Source organism: Solanum pennellii, chromosome 3 (assembly GCF_001406875.1).
Source record: "Solanum pennellii chromosome 3, SPENNV200".
Taxonomy (NCBI): Eukaryota; Viridiplantae; Streptophyta; class Magnoliopsida; order Solanales; family Solanaceae; genus Solanum; species Solanum pennellii.
This window is the reverse complement of record NC_028639.1, coordinates 63,183,387-63,205,954: the sequence shown is the minus strand read 5'-3', so window position 1 is coordinate 63,205,954 and position 22,568 is coordinate 63,183,387. Positions and strand designations below refer to the sequence as shown.

At 35.6% G+C, this 22,568-nt stretch overlaps 4 protein-coding genes and 1 non-coding gene across 5 annotated transcripts; 2 read left to right on the top strand and 3 right to left on the bottom strand.

Annotated features, from left to right (window-relative positions):
- Window positions 1–327: 327 nt before the first annotated feature.
- On the bottom strand, window positions 328–480 carry LOC114076603. Its single transcript, XR_003577661.1, has one exon. It is a non-coding gene; the product is annotated as a U4 spliceosomal RNA (small nuclear RNA).
- A 1,748-nt stretch (window positions 481–2,228) lies between these two features.
- On the top strand, window positions 2,229–9,031 carry LOC107014780 (uncharacterized protein At1g51745). Its single transcript, XM_015214848.2, has 4 exons — window positions 2,229–2,626; window positions 2,764–2,982; window positions 4,529–5,565; window positions 7,495–9,031. Exons 2-4 carry the CDS (start codon window positions 2,795–2,797, stop codon window positions 8,598–8,600), a joined length of 2,331 nt encoding a protein of 776 aa, XP_015070334.1. The 5' UTR covers window positions 2,229–2,626; window positions 2,764–2,794; the 3' UTR covers window positions 8,601–9,031.
- An 846-nt stretch (window positions 9,032–9,877) lies between these two features.
- LOC107014781 (cell division cycle 20.2, cofactor of APC complex-like) lies at window positions 9,878–12,770 on the top strand. Its single transcript, XM_015214849.1, has 5 exons — window positions 9,878–10,390; window positions 10,882–11,151; window positions 11,267–11,536; window positions 11,617–12,198; window positions 12,283–12,770. The coding sequence occupies exons 1-5, from the start codon at window positions 10,295–10,297 to the stop codon at window positions 12,424–12,426; spliced, it is 1,362 nt and encodes a 453-aa protein (XP_015070335.1). The 5' UTR covers window positions 9,878–10,294; the 3' UTR covers window positions 12,427–12,770.
- A 235-nt stretch (window positions 12,771–13,005) lies between these two features.
- Window positions 13,006–16,616, bottom strand: LOC107015461. Its single transcript, XM_015215733.2, has 3 exons — window positions 16,303–16,616; window positions 14,761–14,963; window positions 13,006–13,622 (listed from the first exon to the last, which is right to left on the bottom strand). The coding sequence occupies exons 1-3, from the start codon at window positions 16,396–16,398 to the stop codon at window positions 13,289–13,291; spliced, it is 633 nt and encodes a 210-aa protein (XP_015071219.1). The 5' UTR covers window positions 16,399–16,616; the 3' UTR covers window positions 13,006–13,288.
- Window positions 16,617–18,670: 2,054 nt separating this feature from the next.
- Window positions 18,671–21,496, bottom strand: LOC107014897 (protein MET1, chloroplastic). Its single transcript, XM_015215015.2, has 6 exons — window positions 21,227–21,496; window positions 20,450–20,671; window positions 19,986–20,152; window positions 19,780–19,861; window positions 19,613–19,681; window positions 18,671–19,074 (listed from the first exon to the last, which is right to left on the bottom strand). The coding sequence occupies exons 1-6, from the start codon at window positions 21,350–21,352 to the stop codon at window positions 18,904–18,906; spliced, it is 837 nt and encodes a 278-aa protein (XP_015070501.1). The 5' UTR covers window positions 21,353–21,496; the 3' UTR covers window positions 18,671–18,903.
- Window positions 21,497–22,568: the final 1,072 nt, after the last annotated feature.

The following is a 22,568-nucleotide window of genomic DNA, read 5'->3' as shown; positions in this document are numbered from 1 at the left end:
GAATACAAGGTTAACACAAGAGAATAGGTGCTCCTTTAGCCCCCCTTTTTAATGACTCCTCAATGCTTAAAAAGGTTGATAGATGATTCACACAACTTGAACTATAATACTATGTAAATATGCAATTAAAATATGTCTAAACTCAAACAAACATGCAAAAGTTCTTTTTAGGATAATGATTTTTTCCTCCCAAGTTTGTTTAATCAAGTCCCACAACATCTACACACTGTGCAATCAATCATAACACACTAACCACAGGATATTAACAACACACAACATGCTATATGAACAAAGCATAACAAAAAATATTGAACTAAGAATTGTTAGGGCTTTACCCCATGAGGGGAGCCCTTTCAAAAATTCTCAACGGCCAAAGGAGAACCCAGGCCGAAGAGGGGGTTTGGAAATAGTTTTCAACCAGCAATAGACGCGCCTCGGTTAGAACCTCACTAGCTGCGTCATTGCCCCAAGCGCAAAGATAAATTCTACTCTCTATTACCTTAGCTTTTTATAAGTCTTCTCTTACATCCCATTTCACTTAGTTCTCGATATGGGACAATAATTTTGAGACTCACTAGTTCTCTTGGAAAAAAAAAGGACTAAAGGCGACACTTTCTATACTCATTTGAATTAATCGAACCTTCAAAATGGGTGGACACACCAAGAGAAAAAAAATAGTATTTTTGAAATTTCAAATTATATAATACTGTTTGACTTGATATAAAATTTAAAAAATAAATAAAACTAATGAAATTTATAGTCTAAAAAAAAAGTTTAGATGTTTATATAAATAAATCATTTCGCTAAGTATAAATATAAAATTTGAGAATTAAGTTATTTCTAATCGGTGATATTTTTTTAAAAAATTAAATAAAACGTGTTCTACAAATTGGAATAAAGGAACTATTAGTGTGTTTTCAAATGCATTATCAACAAGTTTAATATTTTTGTGAATATATAAGCTAATCCTAACACCCTCGAAACTTTAACTCCCGTTTGACTACACATTTTCAAAATTAGACTTTGAAACATGAAAAATTTGAGTTTATGAGATTGTGATTTTGGAATTTGGAGTTGTGTTTAGACATGTATTTTATTTGAAAATAAAATAAAATTTGTGAGTGGAAATATTAAATTCCCAAAAACAGACTAGTTATGGGAAATTTAAAAATACTTAAAGATTTTAATTTTCAAAATCTGATATCAAATTTCTTAGTCAATACGATACTACCACAACGAACTCATCGTAATTCCACAAATGTAATCCAAAAAAAATAATTTACGCATGCCTTATCCTTACTTCATAGCTATTTTTGATGGACCTCGTCTTAAGACAAAGCATATACAAGCAGTGAAATAAGAGTTGTAACAATAACAAAATAATATAAAGATCACTACAACATATAGTGTATGCATAGTATGACAACAAACTAATGTGAAAATTCTTAACTGGTAATAGCCCCCCTCCCCCAAAACCTAAAAAACGAGAATAATGTTAATAATATATGTATGGATGGATGTCCAAATATTACCACCAAGCTTATCCATTCAACTATCAATTAAACTTATACCCTAATTCGCAATCTTCAAATAGGGGTGGTCATTTGATTCTTCAGTTTATTTCTTTCAAATTCTTATTTAATTTTCGATTTTTTTTTGAATAGTGCTCATCTAAATCATACCAAACAACTTCTCTTTAGTTCAATATTCTGCGATAATATATAGTTATACACCATGAACCTCATCTCGAATATATCGTGTTAATATATCCATGACAAGTAAAAAAAGAAACGATCTAAAGCTCGATCCCTAATGCAACCCTATCATGGCCAAACAGAAACTTATAAATAAGTTTTCCAAAGACATAATACATAAACACGACCTTTAACTTGGCGTCAGCCGACAATTATGACCTTTAACTTTAGATGTGCATAAGTAGGCACCTAAATTGATATAAAATTAAACAAATAAACACATTTGTCCTACATGGCACTCTACGAGGCAATTTTGTATCCAACATGTTGTTTTTACGTGTAGGACACATGTATCTACTTGGTCAGATTTATGTACCGCGTCTTTTCTAAAACTACCCCCAAAATCTATGACTGACGCTAGCTAAAATTTTTTGACAAAAATGCCCCATGTTTCACTTTCACCAGGCCTCTTTATGTTTTCATAAACGTGAAAAATGGATTGGGCCCAGTTGACAAAGTGAAGGCTAAAGTGGGCCTAACATACGCGCTCCACGCGTTGCCGTATTTGCAGAAACAATTCGTTCGGTTTACTTCTCACTGTTAACCAGTGAGTCAAATACTGTAACCACTGATTCAGACTTGACTCAATCTCCTCTTTCATCAATTTACAAAGCCAAAATTCAGATTCCGGCGATTAATTCTTGCGATTCTTCAATTTCTCCGGTGATCAATTTTACCAGAAACGGATAGATATGAAATTTCCCCAAATTTGAATGGAAACCCTAACCCTAGATTTCATTTTTTCTATTAGATCTTCATGTTGTGCGCTTCTTCAATTCCAGTTGTGTCTTTTCTTTTCCGGTGGGTAAGCGGTCAAAGCCCCTTATAATCTACGCCTGATCGTTGAGTTTTGTTGATTTGAAGACGGGTAGGTGAGTTGGTGGTCCTAACTATTTATGGTTTGCATGAATTTGAAACGTGATTGATGTTGTATTGGTTTAGAATTATAGTACAAAATTGGGTCTGGCGAAAAAAATATGAAAGAAGGAACCTTTGATCTTTTTAGCAGTTTGTAGATTGTATAGATACTCGTTTAAAGAATGGGAAGCTCAGAAACAGAAGGAGGAATGTTGGAATGCGATACCGGAAGTATTGTTTGGGTCCGAAGGCGAAATGGGTCATGGTGGCCTGGGAAAATATTGGGGACTAATGAGCTTTCTGCCACTCATCTGATGTCTCCACGATCTGGAACTCCAGTCAAGCTTCTTGGCAGGGAAGATGCTAGTGTGTAAGTCCCTTTTTTTGATGATTTTTTTTCTTTCTAAAAGACATACAATTTTGTTGAAAAATATGACATCAATATTTACTCAGCGTGATTACTGCATGTTGGTTGTTGGAAGACTTGTATTGAAACAACCTTTGTATTACTATGGTTTTTTATGACAAACGTGGGAGTCTTTATTGCGGAGACTTATAAGTTCACGGTAAAAGTTGGACTTTAATGCAGTTATAACTATATGTCAGATTGTTGACGATTAGAGTTGTTTGCTTCATCAAGATAGGTGAAGGGCACTTGTCCAATGGCAAAGGTAGTACAATATGGCATTTGAGGTGCATTTTGAGGTAGGCTCACTGTCGTGAATATTTAAGTGAGGCAGGGTATCATATGGTAAATTAGATGAAAATGAGTGGTCTCACTAGTTCTTTGGCATTGGTAGCGTAGATTTTTAAGCTGCAGGCTATCAGTAACAGCTACACTATTCATTGGATGGATCCGGATGCCAAATTTATTTATAGTGGCTGAAGAATTTCCTTTTGATTTGTGCAGACTGAAAGGAAATGTTGTGCGTAGATTTTTGGCAGTGCAATGTCCTATGTTTATCTTCTTTTTTCCACAGTTTATATTCATGATAGGCCTTTTTCTCACAATCTATTAGTTGAGACCAAAGCATGCGAAGTTTATTGATTGAGTCTAGCTTTACTGAAACTCTGGAAGCTCTCACGCAATTGAGAGGAAAAGAAGATAGAGCGAGAGAGGAAGAAAGGGAAAAGTTGCTGCCTTGCTTGGAATTTGGAAATAGGAGTGGGCTTTACTACTGATTTAGAAAAAAAATGGGGATGGGGGATGGACTGTCCTCAAATCTCTCAGCCTAGGCTATGGTGATGCTAGAAAACTTACTTTTAGTAGGGGACCCTAAATATTCGTAGTTGTTACAGAGTTCTACTTTGGGATTAAAATTAATTTATTCAATACATAACTCTTTTTGGTACTGGAATATCTCTTAATTCATTTTTATGTACAAGGATTTTTTAACCATGCAATAGGCCAGACATTTGGGATTTTTTACCCATGTAATAGGCCAGATATTTGGGCTTAATATCCTTTTTTGCTTGTTCTCTCTAAGAGAAGAGTCTGCCTTTTGCATGAATTACTGGTAAAGTTTTTTAAGCATTTGGCCTGGTGATGGGATTTACTTTTGTTGGACAATTGCTGTTTGCTTATCCTGGAAAGTGGGTTCATTGTGGTCCCTTACTGCCTTTTTAATGATTGAGATCTTTGAAAGTGTCAATTGTGATGATAAGATGTAGAAGAACTGTAAAATTTCACATGTTCAAGATAAATGAAAAGGCAAGAACAAAGAAGCCAAAGATAATTAATAATATCATATTTTAATTGCTCTGTTTACTCTTAATTTCTAGAAATGCTTTTAGTAATTGGTTGAGTGCTGCATTTTCGCTCCCAATGCCCTCTCATCTTTATTACTTGTGGCTAATATGTACAAACATCTTATACTTGTAGTATGGTCTGTCATGGTACTTCTCTTTCTTACCAGGGATTGGTATAACTTGGAGAAGTCAAAACGCGTCAAAGCATTTCGTTGTGGTGAATTTGATGATTGTATTAAACGGGCTGAAGCTTCCCAAGGTATGCCTCCAAAGAAAAGAGAGAAATATGCACGTCGAGAAGATGCTATACTTCATGCTCTTGAACTTGAGAGGCTTTTGTTAGACAAAAAATATGGAGCAGGTTATTCGTCCACTGATAAGAACAATAAATCTACTGGTGATTTTGTTGGAAGAGAGTCTTTGACATCATCAGAATACCCGGAAAATGGGAATGGGAGACACATAGGACCTAAGTGCCATCAAGTTTCTACTAGATCTGTTGCCTCCCTTGAGGACAAGAGCGCATTAAATATTTCGTCCACTGAGGTTCCCAAAGATCGAAATCAACTTAGTGGGGATGTTGATAATTCTGGTGTACTTCCGAGAATGAGAGGTTTACAAGATTTTGGTCTTAGTACTGCTCCTGCTGAACATAATCATTCTCTATCACTTGCTTTTAATGGTACAGACCAACCTGTGCTTGATAGCAGTGCTCGTGCTGTTCCTGATGAGAGTAATAATGCAGAAGTCCTGGTTAATGTTGAGAAAAGAAGCAAGTTGGAGAAAAGGAAACCATCAGATGATGCGTTGGTAGAAGACGTCCTTGTCAAGAGGCGCGAAAGGCGCCGCCCTCTTGCTCATGTTCTGCACAGTTCTGAAAATTTGCCAGTTTCTCTCCCTCAGCCGGAGTCAGCTTCCATTTCTACCTCTGGTACAGGAAAGGAACTGCCTCGAGTTGAATCACTTACAAAGAATATAAGGTTTAGGTATCTGGCAGTTGAACCTAGCAACAGTTTATGTGTTGACGAGGTTCATCAATCCCAGATTGAATTTCCAACATTGAAGACTGAAGATAACAATTGTTCTCATCCTGCTGTCATGTGTGAACAGAATGGTTGTGGTTCAACAGAGTTCACTGAAACTGATTCAACCGAGTCAGATTCTCTGGAATCAGATACCGATGATGAGTTGGCTACACTCTCAGGTTCTCCATTTTTTCTCTTCACCCTTGACCCTTATATGTGCATCATTTACTTATTATTTTTCTCCAGTTGAAGATAAAAGAAATTACAAGTTAAGAAATGAAGCAGAATTATACTATTGATATCTTTGATCCTTATCGCTCCAAAAGTTAAAATATTTGGAGTCCTTTAAGATTACTGGATTAGCTGAACTATATTTTTTCTTGGATAAGGTAAATAATATTATTAACATTGGGAATGAAAGAAGATATTATTAGCTGAACTGTGTCATTTTTTTAAATGCCTGAGTCACTTTTTGCATGAACAACTCTTTGTTTAGTAGAAACTAGTAAGTGCTGAATTTTTCTTAAGGAATATTTCAGTCTTTTGTGCTCCTCCCTTTCTGTGCATCAAATTATACCGCAAAACAGATTATAACTGGTACTCCATTTTCTGGTTCTTTCTATTTATACACATGTTTTCTCATGAACATTGTTATTCTTGTTGGCAAATGAGTCAAAAGGTTGTACTGTGAATTTTTAGGGTAGAAACTTCTTCATATCCAGTGAGCAAGCCCAATGGAGTTGTTTAAGCATGTGCAAGTTCTAAGGACTTCCATGTGCATTGATAGAATCTAAGAGGCAATGCCATCCGAAAGATTTTGATCTACCTGCTGAAACAGATGATTATCTTGTCTTAACTAATGTTATGTGGTTGGAGTTGTAGTGTTTTATATTCTGTTCTGCGGTACATTCTTCGGTGGAGTTTATTGAAAAGAGAATTAGAAGCATCCATTAAAATTTATAAAGAACTTGGAAGCATCCAATAGAATGATTTAGGTCCCTTTCTTCACAACTTCTCTGGAAGAGATTGCCAGAATGGACCCGTATTACTCTGGTGTACATTATCAGCTTGATTTTGGCAACTTCCTTGAATTTTCCACCCATATAGTTGTATGTTTATTTGAAAAGTAACTGATCAAACTTTGTACCAAGAATTAGTATGAAGAGGCTGTTAAGTACAAAATATCTGAAAGACGAAAAAGACTTGAAAAAAAAAAGGTTTTACAGAGAGAACAACCTTTCTTTTTTTTTTTCTTTTTTTTTTGAGAAAGGGAAGAACCTATATGAAAGTTCACAGAATGCAGTATGATCTCTCAACATACAAGGACTTAGCCTTTTAGGTGAGCACAAGTACTATTTGTGATTTGTCCAATTCTAGTTGACTCTTGTTGCTAGGTGGAACAGTGGGTTGTGACCTTTTTGTATTCAGGTTTTAAACTTTTAGTGGTTGTGACCTTTTTGTATTCAGGTTTTAAACTTTTCGTGGTTTACTCTTCTCAATAACACTTATCCAGGAAAAAATGCTTTATCCTTCTCAATGACACTTATCCGGTAAAAAAATGTTTGAAGTTAATTTGTCGAGTTCCCTTCCATCCATATCTGTGGATTTATTATACGAAAAATGTAGCAGTGTCTGTTGTGTGCAACTATTACAGTTTGCTGCTTGTTCAATTTCCTGTTCTTCTACCATAGAATAGTTTGATTGGTAGTTTGCTTCATAATCATACTTGGGATTGACATCTTGATGAACTCGCCATCGTTACTAGTTCTCGATATACAATGCTAGAAGTTAGGTATGGTGCAGATCTTCTTTTATCATAATTTTGGTGTAAGATGGGTGGTATAATGCATTAATGTGGCCGTGAACTCCAAAATACCTTTCTGATGCCCCTGGCTCCAAGTTCCATTTTACAAACCACCCTTACATACATTGCACATTAGCTTATGATACATCGATTCTTCCACGCATATTGCTGCTTGAAATTTCTATGGCACTTCAATAAATGAGATCACCCATCTTCAGGTGGCCTTTTTTCTCCCATTAAATAGAGAGGGCAAGTGAAGAATAATTTGCTTAGGTAGGGCTAATGTAGTTTGTTTGACGTGCAGATGGTGCTGTATCTATAGAATTAGAACCCAAATATCTTGGAAGATCTGAAGCACTACCTGAACATGATAGCATGAGCAGTGAGGAGGTTGATGATTTTACACTCGCAGATGGCACTTCTCATCCTCGTCATCAGGAATCTGTCTCTTCTGGTTTTGGTGTGTCTAAATGGAAACTAAAAGGGAAAAGGAATAACCGAAGTCTTAACAAGAGGCCTATTGATTCATTTGATGGAGATCTTGCAAGGAGACCCAGTCATATGTCCACTTTTAAAGAAAAGGGAGGTTATGCTCGTCTCCAGGATGATGTGGTTACAAACTCCAGTGTCCAAATGGCTGGATATGGATCTAAAGCTCTGGGTAGGGCTAGCCGAAATATGTTGAGTTGGGGGGATTTGTCTTGGGATGATCAACCTTCAATTAGAGGATACTGGGAGGAGGCTGACGAATATTTTGATCCTATGAATAGCTACCGTCATGTTGGTGGCAGGACCATGCTGGTAGATGTAGATCTGAAAGTCCAGTCAAGTTATCAGAGAGAACATGTGCCTATGATTTCATTGATGAGTAAGCTAAATGGGCAAGCAATAATAGGGCATCCTATCCAAGTTGAAACCCTTGCAGATGGTTCTACTGACAGCTTCCTTGGGGATATTGATAATTATCCAGAGACATTGGATTATGATCCATCACTCCAACCTACATGGAGAACTGCTCGCCGGACTGCCAATGTTCGTGTTCCAAGGCCACATGTATCATCAGCAAAAGATAATCCTGAAGGAATCAAGCATGTCCAGGGTTCTGATCATCACAAAAATGTTCGAAAAGCTACTGTACAGAAGGCAAGCACGACGAGGAAGGCCACTTCCCGGCCTCCCTTAGAAAGAACATTTTCAAGGAAGCCAGGGAAAAAGGTTAGTTTATCTTCTAACCAAAAGATAAGGACGCTTTCTTCGATTGCCTCACAGCAGAAACAAAGTAGTGATTCCAACAGTTATCAAGTGGATGGAGCACTCAAACAAGAGACACTACCAACTGTTGTAGCTTGTATTCCGGTAAAGTTAGTCTTCAGTAGGTTGAATGAGGAGTTAGTGGGCCGTCGTCCATAATAATTTTGTAGCATGGGCTAAAAGGGAAGGCAATACAGACAATAATATACAAGTAACATGTAAAATTTTACAAGAAATAATCTTATACTTGCTAGTACATCCATCTCTTGCTAATCTTTTTGTCCAGGCAAATGCAGTCTCATGTCCCCCGGCTTGAATGTTTTAAAGGCAAAGCAGGTAGTCTCTGCTTTGGGACTCTGTTTAGAATGTGTTGTATATTGGGTTTCCTTATGTAATTTTTCTCCTTAGTTTTCAAGGCGTGGGATTATGTGGTGCTCTGAGGTTGGGTATACAGGTTCTAGGTGTTTACCTATATATGAAATTATGAATGTAAATGTAAACCAGAAATTATACTATGACTTGGTGCCACAAACTTGGTGGCTTTAACTCTGCAACTTGCTGGAAAAAAAAACGCCTTATTCTCTGCAATATCCGCCAGCTTGCCTTTGCATGTTATGGTACTTCTTTTGTGATAAGTTTATTTATAACTACTTTGGAGTTCTATGTACATACTTGTGTTACCCAAACGGGCATGCAGTATGTTTGTATAATTCACGTTTCTTTGTTTAACGAAACAAGTAAGGTCTGAATTGCTCTCGGATCCATTTGATTCGTTCATTACATGTATTTTGGCTTGAGGTAATTTTTTTTGTTTTTTTGACATTCATTAAAATTTGCTCTTCAACTATTATAAAAGGTCTAGATTTTTACGTGAAATTGTGTGATCTCAATTTGTTTTAGCCACCACCATTATCATTATTTTTAACCAATCATCCACATAACAATAGATTCTCTTCACACCTTCATTTTTGCCTTTGATTAAGTGTCGATAAAGGTGAAAATTTCGTGGCTCGTGTGGGTTAATTTGAAGTTAGAGGGTATAGATTCATTGGTTATGAGGAGGAAGATGATGTTGCTATTACGGAATAGTGAGCTTCTTCTTAAATTCTACGTGTTACAAAGTTATCATTAATAAATAAGGACATATAAATAAATCTTATAAGGTAGGATGAACTATTATTTAAATCACTTCATAAAATTTATGAGCAATTATGAACCTTCTATTAGGGGTGTGTTACACTAAAATTTACTTACACCCGTTATTTATATCAAATCAATAAATGCAAGATATATACTTTCTACACACATTTTATAATTAATCGCGAAAAATAATAATATGTATTCTTTCTTTAATAATTTATCACTAATGAAGTTAAATTACTCAATTCGATGTAAATATTGTGTTTGTGAAAGTATTTAGCAGTGTGTTAACATAAATAAACATCAAAGTTACCCAAAATACCCCTAGATATATGCAGAGGGCACAATTTATTAGTCCAAATAAATAAATAAATTACAACGGCTAATCAAATGAAATATAGCCGTTGGAGACAAAAACCCTAGAATCCTCATACTGCAGACAAAACCTTCTGAAGAAATTTGTATAAATCCATCAATGAACTAAGAAGAACTTCACCAATCTTTCTCTCTCTAAGTTTCTCAAGCGAACAAGCAAGCGATTTCGTCTCGTGATTTATATTTTTCTGTGCAATTATAACTGTTTCATTTGAATTTGTTTGTCTATAATCTGATTTTGGTTTTGCAGGGTTTGTTAATCAAGGTGTTTGATTCTTTTTCATTTGTTATCTTTTTTGTTCTTGTCGATATTTGTTTTTTTCTTTTTGTGCTAATTAATGGATGCAGGATCACACTCTGCCTCATCAAATAAGAAACAGTCTCGTTGCCCTCTTCAGGAACAACTTCTTCAACGAAAAAATTCTCGTGATAATGTATGCATTCTAGACTCTGAATCATTTTCTCTAGTAGTCATTAATTGTGTTTGATTAGATGGGAATTGGGGGCGGGGAGGGGATTACGAGGTGGGGAATTGAATTCTCACTAATAAAGTGAAAGTTCAGGTAGCTAATCCCAAGTAAGCGACTAAGATTGCCTCGTATATCAAGAATTAATCTTTTTCAATAAAGGGGATTTTTAATTAAAATGAGGAGATGGGGTTTCAATAGTTTGCCAATTTTGCTATTGATCTGATTGAGCATCACTATATGCCAGTTTTGGCCTGATTGGTTTTATTTAGATTGATTGGTTGGGCCCTTGATCTGTTATTTGCCTTGTGTCAAATTATGTGGGTGGGTGGAATGGAGGCTGAAACATGAACACGGTGGGGGCTGGGGTTTTCGATTGTCAGAAGCTGTTTTACCGCTTTCTTTGGGGATAGAAACATGAATATCTCACCAACTGTTGATTTGTTGTCTTTTAACAGTTGGATAGGTTTATTCCAAATCGATCAGCGATGGATTTCGACTATGCACATTACATGCTGACAGAGGGACGGAAAGGTAAGGAAAACCCAGCTGTTAGCTCTCCCTCCAGAGAGGCATACAGGAAGCAGCTTGCAGAAACTTTCAACATGAACAGGTCTCGCATTCTGGCATTCAAGAACAAACCACCAACTCCTGTTGAGGCCATTCCTAATGAGATTGCCTCTGTTCAACATAACAAAACGGCAAAGCCCCGTCGATACATTCCTCAGGTAGTTGCATTTTCCTAGACCGTATTCCAATTGTTGCAAAGAAGCACAATCTGCGCCAAGGATAAACTTTTTTGGATGAACAGTTTTTAAAGGTTCAATTTTGTTTTATATGCAGACCTCTGAGAGGACATTAGATGCACCAGATATCATGGATGATTACTATTTGAATTTGTTAGACTGGGGCAGCAGCAATGTTCTTTCTATTGCTCTTGGCGGCACTGTGTATCTGTGGGATGCATCTGATGGTGCTACTTCAGAGCTAGTCACTGTTGATGAAGAAAATGGCCCAGTTACAAGTGTTAAATGGGCTCCTGATGGTCGACATATTGCTGTTGGTCTTAACAATTCTGAAGTTCAGCTTTGGGATTCTACAGCAAATAGACTGGTATGTTTCCTGAATTCTTCTGGTTTCATAGTTCAAAACCAAATATTCATATGCTAACATGTTTACATTCTTTGGTGCAGTTGAGAACTTTGAAAGGCGGTCACCGATCCCGAGTTGGTGCTCTAGATTGGAACAATCACATTTTGACAACTGGGGGAATGGATGGTCAAATCATAAACAATGATGTGAGAATAAGAAATCCCATTGTTGACACTTACCAAGGACATCATCAAGAAGTCTGTGGTCTAAAATGGTCAGCCTCTGGCCAGCAATTAGCTAGTGGTGGAAATGACAACCTCCTCCACATATGGGACAGATCAACGGCTTCTTCCAACTCTACAACACAGTGGCTTCACCGGCTGGAAGATCACACAGCTGCTGTTAAAGCCCTTGCTTGGTGTCCTTTCCAGGGTAACTTATTGGCCTCTGGTGGTGGTGGAAGTGACAGGTGCATAAAATTCTGGAATACCCACACTGGTGCTTGCTTGAACTCAATCGATACAGGATCTCAGGTTTGTTCCCTGCTGTGGAACAAGAACGAACGTGAGCTGCTAAGTTCTCATGGTTTCACTCAGAATCAGCTCACCCTTTGGAAATACCCTTCTATGGTTAAGGTAGCTGAGCTAACTGGCCACACATCTAGAGTACTTTTCATGGCTCAGGTAAATTTTCATCGTTGTAGTATCTTTTGCATCATTGTTGTGTTTATACAAAGGTATTCATTTTCTTGTTTATTGGTTTTGCAGAGTCCAGATGGTTGCACAGTTGCATCGGCAGCTGGAGATGAAACTCTCAGATTCTGGAATGTATTTGGGACTCCAGAAGCAGCAAAACCTGCACCAAAGGCAAATCCTGAACCATTCGCTCACCTGAACCGTGGTATCCGCTGAATGACAATGGAAAATTGCATGCTGAAGATTTCTGTACAGTCTTGTTAATACATACACACATACATACCGGAACAAACGACTGCATATAAACTGGAACAAAGGACTGCTGACTAAAGAAGACTATAAATTAAGTTCTAATTATATTTACTATATTGGTAACCTGGACCAGACCAACTGCTGTATGTAAAAAGAGAACCTTTTTTCTCTTTGTTTGATTTTTTGATTCTATTACAGTGGCTGCACACCAATAGTGACAATAGGCCTGTCCAGGAATATTCCCTTGTACAGTTTTCTGATGATGATGTATTTCTCAATACAATACAACATGATTTATTTTGAAACCATCCATCTCCTTCGACAATATTTTTCCCTCCCATCAAGTTACTAATTTTTTCCCAAACTTCCAATAACAGGTCCCCCCATCATGTGCAATTTGTTGGCATGTCTTTTTCATGAAAGCATTTTTTTTCACCTTATATCTAAAGTTATTTAAGTATTTGTTTGACTATTATTAACAATGTCAAACAATCTAAGAGTCCTCAAATTCCTCCTAAACAAAACAGTCCAGGAAAATAATTCTGAAGTTCAAGTAGGTGAGAAACTAGATCAAGAACCACTAATGAGTTCAATACAAGAGTATGTTGCATTGTTGGATTACATACACACATCACCTCCTGAAACATGCTACAGGCTAGAAATTTTCGACAAAATTAAGCTATCACTGCCACAGCCATAGCAAATGAAAAAACAAAAAAAAAATAGTATGATACAATAGCTCACAAAGGAGAGTGTTTCACATATAGAAGACGACTATTACACCCTTAACACCTCCATTCCTTATGTTATACGGGTCTAGGGACAATCAGGTAGATATGCGTCTCATATAAGTATCTTCATGCACAAAAACTGGCTCCTGACTGGTCTGCGAAGGAAATTGTGGGTGTCCCATTGCAATACCACCTTGACTTGGAGCTGGTGGACGCCATGGATCGTTGATGTTCTTTGCAGATGTCAAGGAAAGATAATAGGTGATTCCAAGAGCAACACTGGCAAGGGACAAGATAGCAGCTCCAGCAAATACTCCAGGCTTTACAACATAGCAATAGTAGTTGCCGAAATACAGGTTCTCGTCACCATGCTGATCATTCAGTGCTGCGCCTGTTAGCAACAATAGAAATGCTATAACAAATGTAAACCTGCATAGTAAGTAGACCTGTATTAGGGCTTCTTCGGATGGTATATAAGATCAAAATGGTTCACCAGAGAAATAACTTCTGATAGTATATTCCGTTGCATATGACCCCCAAAACAAATGCAAAATTAGAGGAAAAAACTCTGATTTGAGGGGCAATGATATCTCAAGGTCAATACAAAAATTTGAGGTTCAACATCATCAGCTAGACTACATTTTTGGAATCACATACTGCAGAGGTTAATCTACAAGGACTACATTCCATGAAGTTTGAATAGGCCGAGGATTAAAAAAAGGGAGACAAAAGGAAGTAGGCTTCTGTCCATCCCCGTTGCACATCACCACCTCAACACAGTGCACTGGAAATTGCATCTGTAGGACCAGAAATGTACCATTGGTTGGTGAAGTCATAAGAACGATAAGGTATATTAGGATTAATTACTATCTTTAAAAGAGGAGTAAAAGTCCAACATTATTAAATACTCATACCCACAAGTCACAACACATTCTAAAATTATGATACTTCCAAAAATTGCTAAGAAAGTTTGCACATGCATTTGTAACTAGTATGTGAGCCAGCACTACAGCTGTAAGGCAACTTATTGGCTTCAAGGACATTGATAGATATCTTATCATCCTTCTATACAAGACAAAATAGGTCCAACTTTCAATCGTTGGTCAAGATTTGACATTGTAACGGACAGATCAGAAAAAATAAATTAGTGTTTTTTTTATAAATTAATCTGATGTCAAAGGGTGCTATTTTTCTTTTTTCAGAAAAAAGAAGAATTAGTGTTGTGATGTCGAAGGGGCAACAACACAGAATAAGCTTGTCAACTTCTGAATGAAGGAATAATGAGCGTCTACTTTGCCTTGACTGCATATATACAAGGTTTCTGATACATCCCAACACATACAATGCAAGATCCTCACAGAAACTATACAACAACAATTACTATCTGTTATTTGGGTCAACCTCCATTTGATCCACTGCAATGATGATCAACTGAACTTGAATCTAATTAGCAGTAAGCCAAATCACAAAGATACAGATAAACAAATGAATATCGCTTTTTATCTTAAATGTATTGCAATAATGACTACTGAACTTGAAATTAATTATCAGTCCATAACCAACTTACCAGGATACAACAAAACATATTAGTGCTAGCGTCCAATTAGATGCTGATTGATGTTGGCCTTTCTGACAGCAGACACATCCACTTGCTACATTGATAATTATTTGAGCAACCATAAGAGCCACAGAAGCAGTCAATCCAAGACCCAGTGCAGGACTCCTCGGATATACACATTCTGTAGGAGTCGGAACCTGGATCTGAGAACCCTGAAGAATAATCGGATAGTACTATAAATTAGTCACTATGAACCTCTGAGCAAACCAGGAAACATTAACTCTCTTTACCCTTATATTCTATGGAACCAAAATTCCCAACAGTAAACATAAAATGAACGCAACTCAAATCCTGTAACCATCCTTGGATATGAAATTTAGCATGCAACCAAATAACCATCAAAGGTCTCTTTTTCTTAATCCAGTTGCACTCTCTCCAATTCTCCATCTACCAAACTTCACCCATAAAACTCCTCCCATGCAGTTATGACTTATGAATGATAGCAGGGCAATGCGTGTTATGATCTGAAAGCCATTATACTTGCACATTTCCTCCACTCACCCCCCCCCCCAAGAAACTATTCATACCCTACTCCTGAGATACCTCACCGGCAGGTATGTTGTAGGGGACAGGGGAGAAAGTCAGCAGGTTGTGAGATATTGTTTGCATTGTCCAATATAAGTTGAAATCCTCTCCACTCAAGTGAAACATACTATTCCCTGATTCAAGGAACAATCATATGGAACTGCAACCAAGATCAGCAGGGACGAAAGCAAATCATGGAGTGAAAGTGACACCAAGGTGAGCATATATCAATATATACACCTAGATGCTCAAAGCCTCAACATTCAGAAACCATTCAAATTCACCTGAACGCTCTCAGACAAACAACAACATACACGGTGGAGTATGGGGAGGGTAATGTGCACACAGCCTTGCCTACCTTGTGAAGGCAGAGAGAGGTTGTTTCCAATGGAAACTCAGCTGAATACGCCCAGACTCAGCCCAAAAAGTTTTTCTCCAAAGGCGAGCAAACTTGATGATAAGAATCCAGTCTTTAACAATTGAATTAGAGATGATGGGTTCCCTTACATTGGCCATCACATGACCACTAGGTTCTACTAGGAGCAAACATCTCAAGGGCAGAATGTAGTTTCAGCTCAAATTTGACCACACCTAATAGTCCAAGAACAAAAAATTCTCTTTTTTCTATAGGAGTAGTTTGGAATGATAATGAAACTAAAAGGAATAGAATTTGTGTTGTTCATTGTTCATAACCACAAAAGTAAAGCAATCAAATGACAAAGAACTGAAGAAATCTTCATTTAACCCCATCTATTAGCATTCCTCGTCTTAGATTATAACAGCAAATTAATCTTTCAGTTCATTTGCACCAAAGATTTGACAAAATTTAAAGAACACAGTAAAACCATAAACAGATGAACTAAACCTCCCCAGACCATAAACAAACCAAGATAGCATAAAACAAGAAACCCCACAACAAAAAAGTGGAATCTTGGGTTTTTCCTTAAAGGAAAAAAAATGAATTACCTTAATCCTTGTGGCCTCAGCAGCAAAACCAGTAACAGCAGATAATAACCCTAGAAATCCCACAACCCCACAAATTATTATCGATTTTCTCTCCATAGCAACTCTTCCTTTCTTGTTTTAAACTGTTGGTGTCACTCAAAAATTGATCTTTTTGGGTGTAAAAGAAAGAGCACCAAACAGAAAAGAAGGAAAAGGGGCAAAGGGGAAATTGTAGAGAGGAAGCAATGTAAAGCTTGTGAATTTTAAAAGGCGGCAGTGGCACACAAACTGGCTGGGTTCCTCACACAGAGAGACTGTGTATTGTCGTTTAGTACAAGTTTTTTCAAAGACAAAATTACTGACAATGGGTTTGGCAAATTAAACGCCTTTTTTCCTAAACGAGATAAAGATTAAAAAAAACATTAAACAAATACTTTGACTAGATACGAAATTTAATTTATAAATTTAAATTAAAATTATAATTAAAAAAATAATAATTTTATGATCTTAAATACGTCACGGTGAAAAATTGAAAGTTAAATGTTGCTACAAAATAAAAATGGGTCATTCATTTTGAAAATCAAAAGTAAAGTATTGCGATTAAAAAAATAAATTATTCATTTTTGAAATACGAATATTTTTTTAAGTTTCAAATTTAATTATCACAATGTATTTTCAATTAATAATTGACTTACACAAATAACAAATTCTGTTAGTTAATAACTTACGTATAAAACTCAAATATTAAAAACAAATTAAATATGATTTTGACTATAACTCACGAGATAATAACAGCCTACTGCCTACTTTTTATATAATTCAAAAATATTGGTAAACATTTTAAGATTATGTTAATTATTACTCTTCTAAATGTTTTCATTTTCAAAATCAGTAAGGACCAAGAGTTTTATTTTATTTAACTTTCATTATTTGATATAGAATATTCTTTTTATTTGACTCATGTTAATTATTTGATTTATTAATTTGATATAGGATATATTTTTTATTTAACTCGTGTTAATATGATATAGGGTATATTTCTTAAAAAATTATTTATTTTACTAAATTAATCTTATTAATTATGTTTTAAAGTTTTAAATTTGACAACTAATATTTTATTTAATGATAGTAAAAATAGTATTGAAAGAAATACTAATACATGTCTCTTTAACCTGTTAAAATGGACAAGTCTTCATTTGTTTTCACTCGTTAAATTTGATTTAATACTCCCTTTCAGAAAATATCTATTTACTAAATTAATCTTATTAATAATCTTGGAAATCTAAATTTTACAACAATTCTCTATATCCGTCTTTACTTATTCAATAATTACGTTCTAAATACAATCAAATGGCCCTAAGGAGTAATTTGATAGGATATGTAATAGACAAAGTTATCTCATAAATTAGAATTTTTCATGGGATTAATTAATTATTTCACTATTTATATAAGAGATTTCATTATTTTAGTTCAAATAATATAATAAATAATCTTGAAACAAATTAATATCTCTAATTAGATATGAGATAAAAAGTCTATTATATTAATAATACCAATTACGATAGAGGGGAAAGAAAGGAAAAGCCAAAAATTGGGGCAAAAATTAAGAAATGAAAATAGTGTGAACTCTTCCAACTTCATGATGGAATTCACTAAAGTAAAATGATTAGAGCCTGTTTGGCTCAGCTTAAAAGCTGGTCAAACTGACTTAAAAGCTGGTTATTGACTTATTTAGTTGTTTGGCAATACTCAAAATAACTTATTTTAAGTTAAAAAAAACTTATTTTAAGCCAAAAGTTAAAAGTTTGGGTAGGGGTGCTTTTTTTTTAGCTCGGTTTTAAGTTGACCACATTTTTATCTTTTTGCCCTTAATATTTTTATACAATCTCCAAATTACCCACATAACCCTAATATCTCTTTCTTCTATTTTTCCCTTTTCACGTTTGGCATAGCAACGTCAGCACTTTTATCCAAACGCGTAACTGCTTATTTTAAAAATAAGTTTCAGCACTTTCAAAAGTACTTTTTTAAAGCTGCTTTTATTAAGCCCATCCAAACGGGCCCTTAGTCCACTTTTTAAGTGATAATAATCGTGTTACTATTCAAAAAATATCCCTTCCATTACATAATTTTTTCCCTATAATCATTTCAAATATTTTGTATTCACTAACCCGATTAATTCATATTAATAATGTTGCTTATGTGAATATCAAATCTATCGATATATTTAATTTCTTGTCAATATTTTTTGCTATAGTAATAAAAATAAGAGATGAACCGTCGTAAAAAAATATCAAATATCATTAAGATATGACAATTTTATCGTCTGAACTCTGTATCCGCCTCTGATCATTCATCATAGTACGACAATGATTATGAAGAATTTAAATACATGATTATATATCTTTTAGAAAATTAATAAGTTTACTTTACACGTTTGATTTATTTGAATACACGTATCATCAACTCGTGGGTTCTACTCTCCCTTTGTGAAAAAAAATGCACATGCACACTTGAGCTTCATTTTCAAGAATGTGTAATTATATAAGCACAAGCATTTAAGTAACACTTTTTTAAGTTATAATAAATCATGAGGAAAAATTTGAATTTGATAAAAAGATGTTACTGAAGACCATAAACTAGTAATGCTCCAACACCACCAATACCAGCAATGAGACCAATAATAACACCAATTGGTGGCAATCCTCCTCCAATTGCTCTACCAGTGTTAACATCATATCTTGCAAACCTCTTCTTTGGTGCTATGCATTGTGGACATGCATAGTCCTCCGGCTGCACGCAGCAAATTATAACGTTATTTGTCTATGCACGTAAGTATATAACCACTCGGGCATAAAGGAGTATAAAGACACTGAAGAGGTTAGTCTGAGAGTAGAGCCTGCATACCAAAAAGAGGACGCTATGTGCTTGGTGGATCTAGTAAGTTGGTGAGTGTAGGCTATATCACGGGGCCATTAGTTTTTTTTCTTTATTTGCGATTAGGTACCCTCTCTACTCTTTATATCAACACTCCATTTGTCTTGAAACAAAAGAGAGTGTGGTTGTTGTGTCATTGACGTTGTCATCTCGAGGAAGAGTTGCAGAGCGGAAATAACCTAATCCTACGTCAAATCCGACATGACTCAATTTGGTATGCTGGTCTTCTTACTACTCTGTACTTATTTTGTATATGTTCATCTAGTGTTTACGATGTAAAAATGCCAACAATTACGAGAAGTAGAGACTTCAAAAGCTCCGAAATTGTCTTAACAAGTTTCTGAAGCCCAAAAAAAGAGATTATAAGCTTGTATAGAAGAGTGCAGAAACTTGCCTGTTCATCGAAAGACTTAGGCAAGGTGTATATGTAACCACAGTCGAGGCAAATGTGTGTTGCTCTGGCCTGAGGACGATGAACTATAGATGATTACGCGAAGAAACAAATACAAAGGATGAACATGAAGCAAATACAAATCTAATGATGCACAGATCAATACTAGCCTTTTGAGCATCAGTTAATTTCCTTCCAAATTGAGGAGGAGCGGGACGTTTGGGCAATCTTTTAACATCTACATCAGCACCTCTGCATCAAAATATTAACCAATCGAAGTATGTTAAACTCACAACCTTTGTTGAAAAAGACATCAGTACTCACACGTAGCGATGTCTCATTTCATAAGACCATTCAAAATGTATCACTTGCTAACCTGCTAATGACGAAGTAGACAGAGTCAGGCTTCGCCTGTATGGCAGTTTTCGTAAATCCAAGCTTATCAGCTGGCCACAGCTCGTCACCGAAGAAGCTACTTGTGTAGACTACCTGGTCACCAACCTTAAGCCCTGCCCTTGCAGCATTACCGCCATTATCTATACCCTAAATTCATTCAAAATGCAAACACAAAAAATCTCAAACATCAACAACTTTTGAACCCCTTCATCACTACACTAGAACATTTTCTTATGTTAAGGAGATTCAACAATTTCTACATAACCAAAAATAAGTCATTTGTATCGCGGAGTAGGGGATTCAATTGAACCCCTCGCGTTCAACTTATCTACAATATGATTCAACAAAACAGGCTGATTAAAACTAGTTACTAGTCAATAACTTGTGGTGTCATTTAAACAGAAGGAAATGAATGGACATAACGCAGAGCAACAAGTTACTAACCGTAATGAGAACTCCACCACCTTGCTTTGGACCTAAAGTGAGTCCCAATGGCTTATCAACTTCAACTTCGATATTCTTTGCAGCTGCAGCTTTTCTTGCAGTAATCTCTAGGCCTCTACTTCCACCATTGCTAGTAGCATTCCTCTTACTCTCCGCGCCTAAGAATGTATTCGAAACACCCCTTTTTGCCTCTTGTAATGATAGCCCTTGAAAACTAGTTTTCTGAAGAGGTAAAATAATTTGCATAAGATGAAAATGAAAACAGACAAAAAGAACATACCATTGAAAATCAAAAAAATGAAAAGGAATCAACCTAAGGGGTTTCAAATAGTAAATGATAGAACTCCTTGTTCGTGTTGTTTACTTATTCATATTTTGAACTGCAAAATCATGGCCCTGCCACGGCCTCCGGTTGAAGAGAGGGCGTATTGAGACATAATATAACACAAACACATGTTGGTAATTATATTTGATTAAGCAAGATTTAACCTCCAATTAATCGAAATACGCACTTCGATTCCTTTTCTAGTGTATACATATTCACTAATGTATGTGTTAATTAATACTTCATCTATTATAAGGGTAATATAGTTCAAAAACAGTGCAAATTATAAAACATACCAAAACCACACATTCCAAATGATCAAAAAGTTTAGGCAAATAAACCAAAATCAGAATTTACAAATAATTGAAGGACTAAACATGCTATTATCCCTACGTAATATATTTTAAAAATGAGATGATCGCAGACTTCGACTATAAGTAATTAAATTATACCTGAGATGGAGTGGTGGATGACTTGAGAGATGGGATTGAGGAATTAGATTTTGTAATGCTAAGGTTTCTTGAGTAAGAAACAGAGCAAGAAGAAGCAGCAGCACCAGCAACAACAGCAGATGCCATGATTTTTTTTTTTTTAATTTTAGTTTTGGATGTGGTGAGGTGAGGTGTTGTGCCCTTTAATTTGTTTTCATGTCAGCAAAATTTTGTGGAGAGGATAACAATCCAGTGGCAGATAACTTGGCCTTACAATGTGAGCCACACGCCCCACTGCACTATTCTACCTTTTATCTGTTTTACAGTAGTCTGTTTGGTCAAACATCAATTTATTTTTAAAGAATTTATCTTGATGAAAATGAATAAAGTATTTCAAATTATGTTTAAAATTTCAGAAACACACTTGTATTATATTGAGGTCTTATTGTTTTCTGAATTTATTTTATAAATAATTTTTTATCCTCTTTCGGCCTACCTGACACTATCTTCTGAGCTCAGTGTTTGTTGACATTTTTTTTCAAGTTAGTGTCACGTAGGTCGAAAAGAGATAAAAAAATTATTTATAAATTAAGTTCGGAGATAATAAGACTTTAGTATGGTATAAGTATGTTTCTAAGATTTCGGGCATAGATTTGAAGTATTTATGTATTTTTTCCAAAAAATAAATTATGTGTGACCAATAAATTAAAAACACATATAAGAATTGTTTAGAGAAATTTTTATAAAGGACATTTTAATTAGGAAAATTATGAGGATGAGTAAATTTATACTATTTAATTACTCATCATAGCTATAGTTTGCTATAATTATCACTCACAACTAACATTATACATTTATTATGTGAGCTGACTTCGAGTTTGTATAATTAGTCATGTTTATATATGTATAATTCGCCAGAATATACAAATAAATATTGTATAATATACAATTTTTTAGCCTATATACATATACAATTCACCTCTCTCCCACTCTCTACCATCTCTCGTTCGCTCTCTCCTCCCTCTCTCATTCTCGCTCGCCTCTCTCCTCCCTCCCCAATCTCGCTTGACATTTATACAAATGTATATGTATAATATACAGTTATATACAATTATATACATATACATTTCACCTCTCTTCCACTCTCTGCCCTCTCTCGCTCGCTTCTCTTGATCTCGCTCGCCTCTCTCCTTTCTCTCCCAGTCTCCTCACCTCTCTCCTCCTTCTCCCAATCTCTCTTGCCATATATACAGTTACATATGTATAATATACAATTATCTAACCAATATACATATACAATTCACCTTTCTCCCACTCTTTTCCCCCTCTCTTTTGCCTCTCTCCTCTCTCTCCCAGTCTCGCT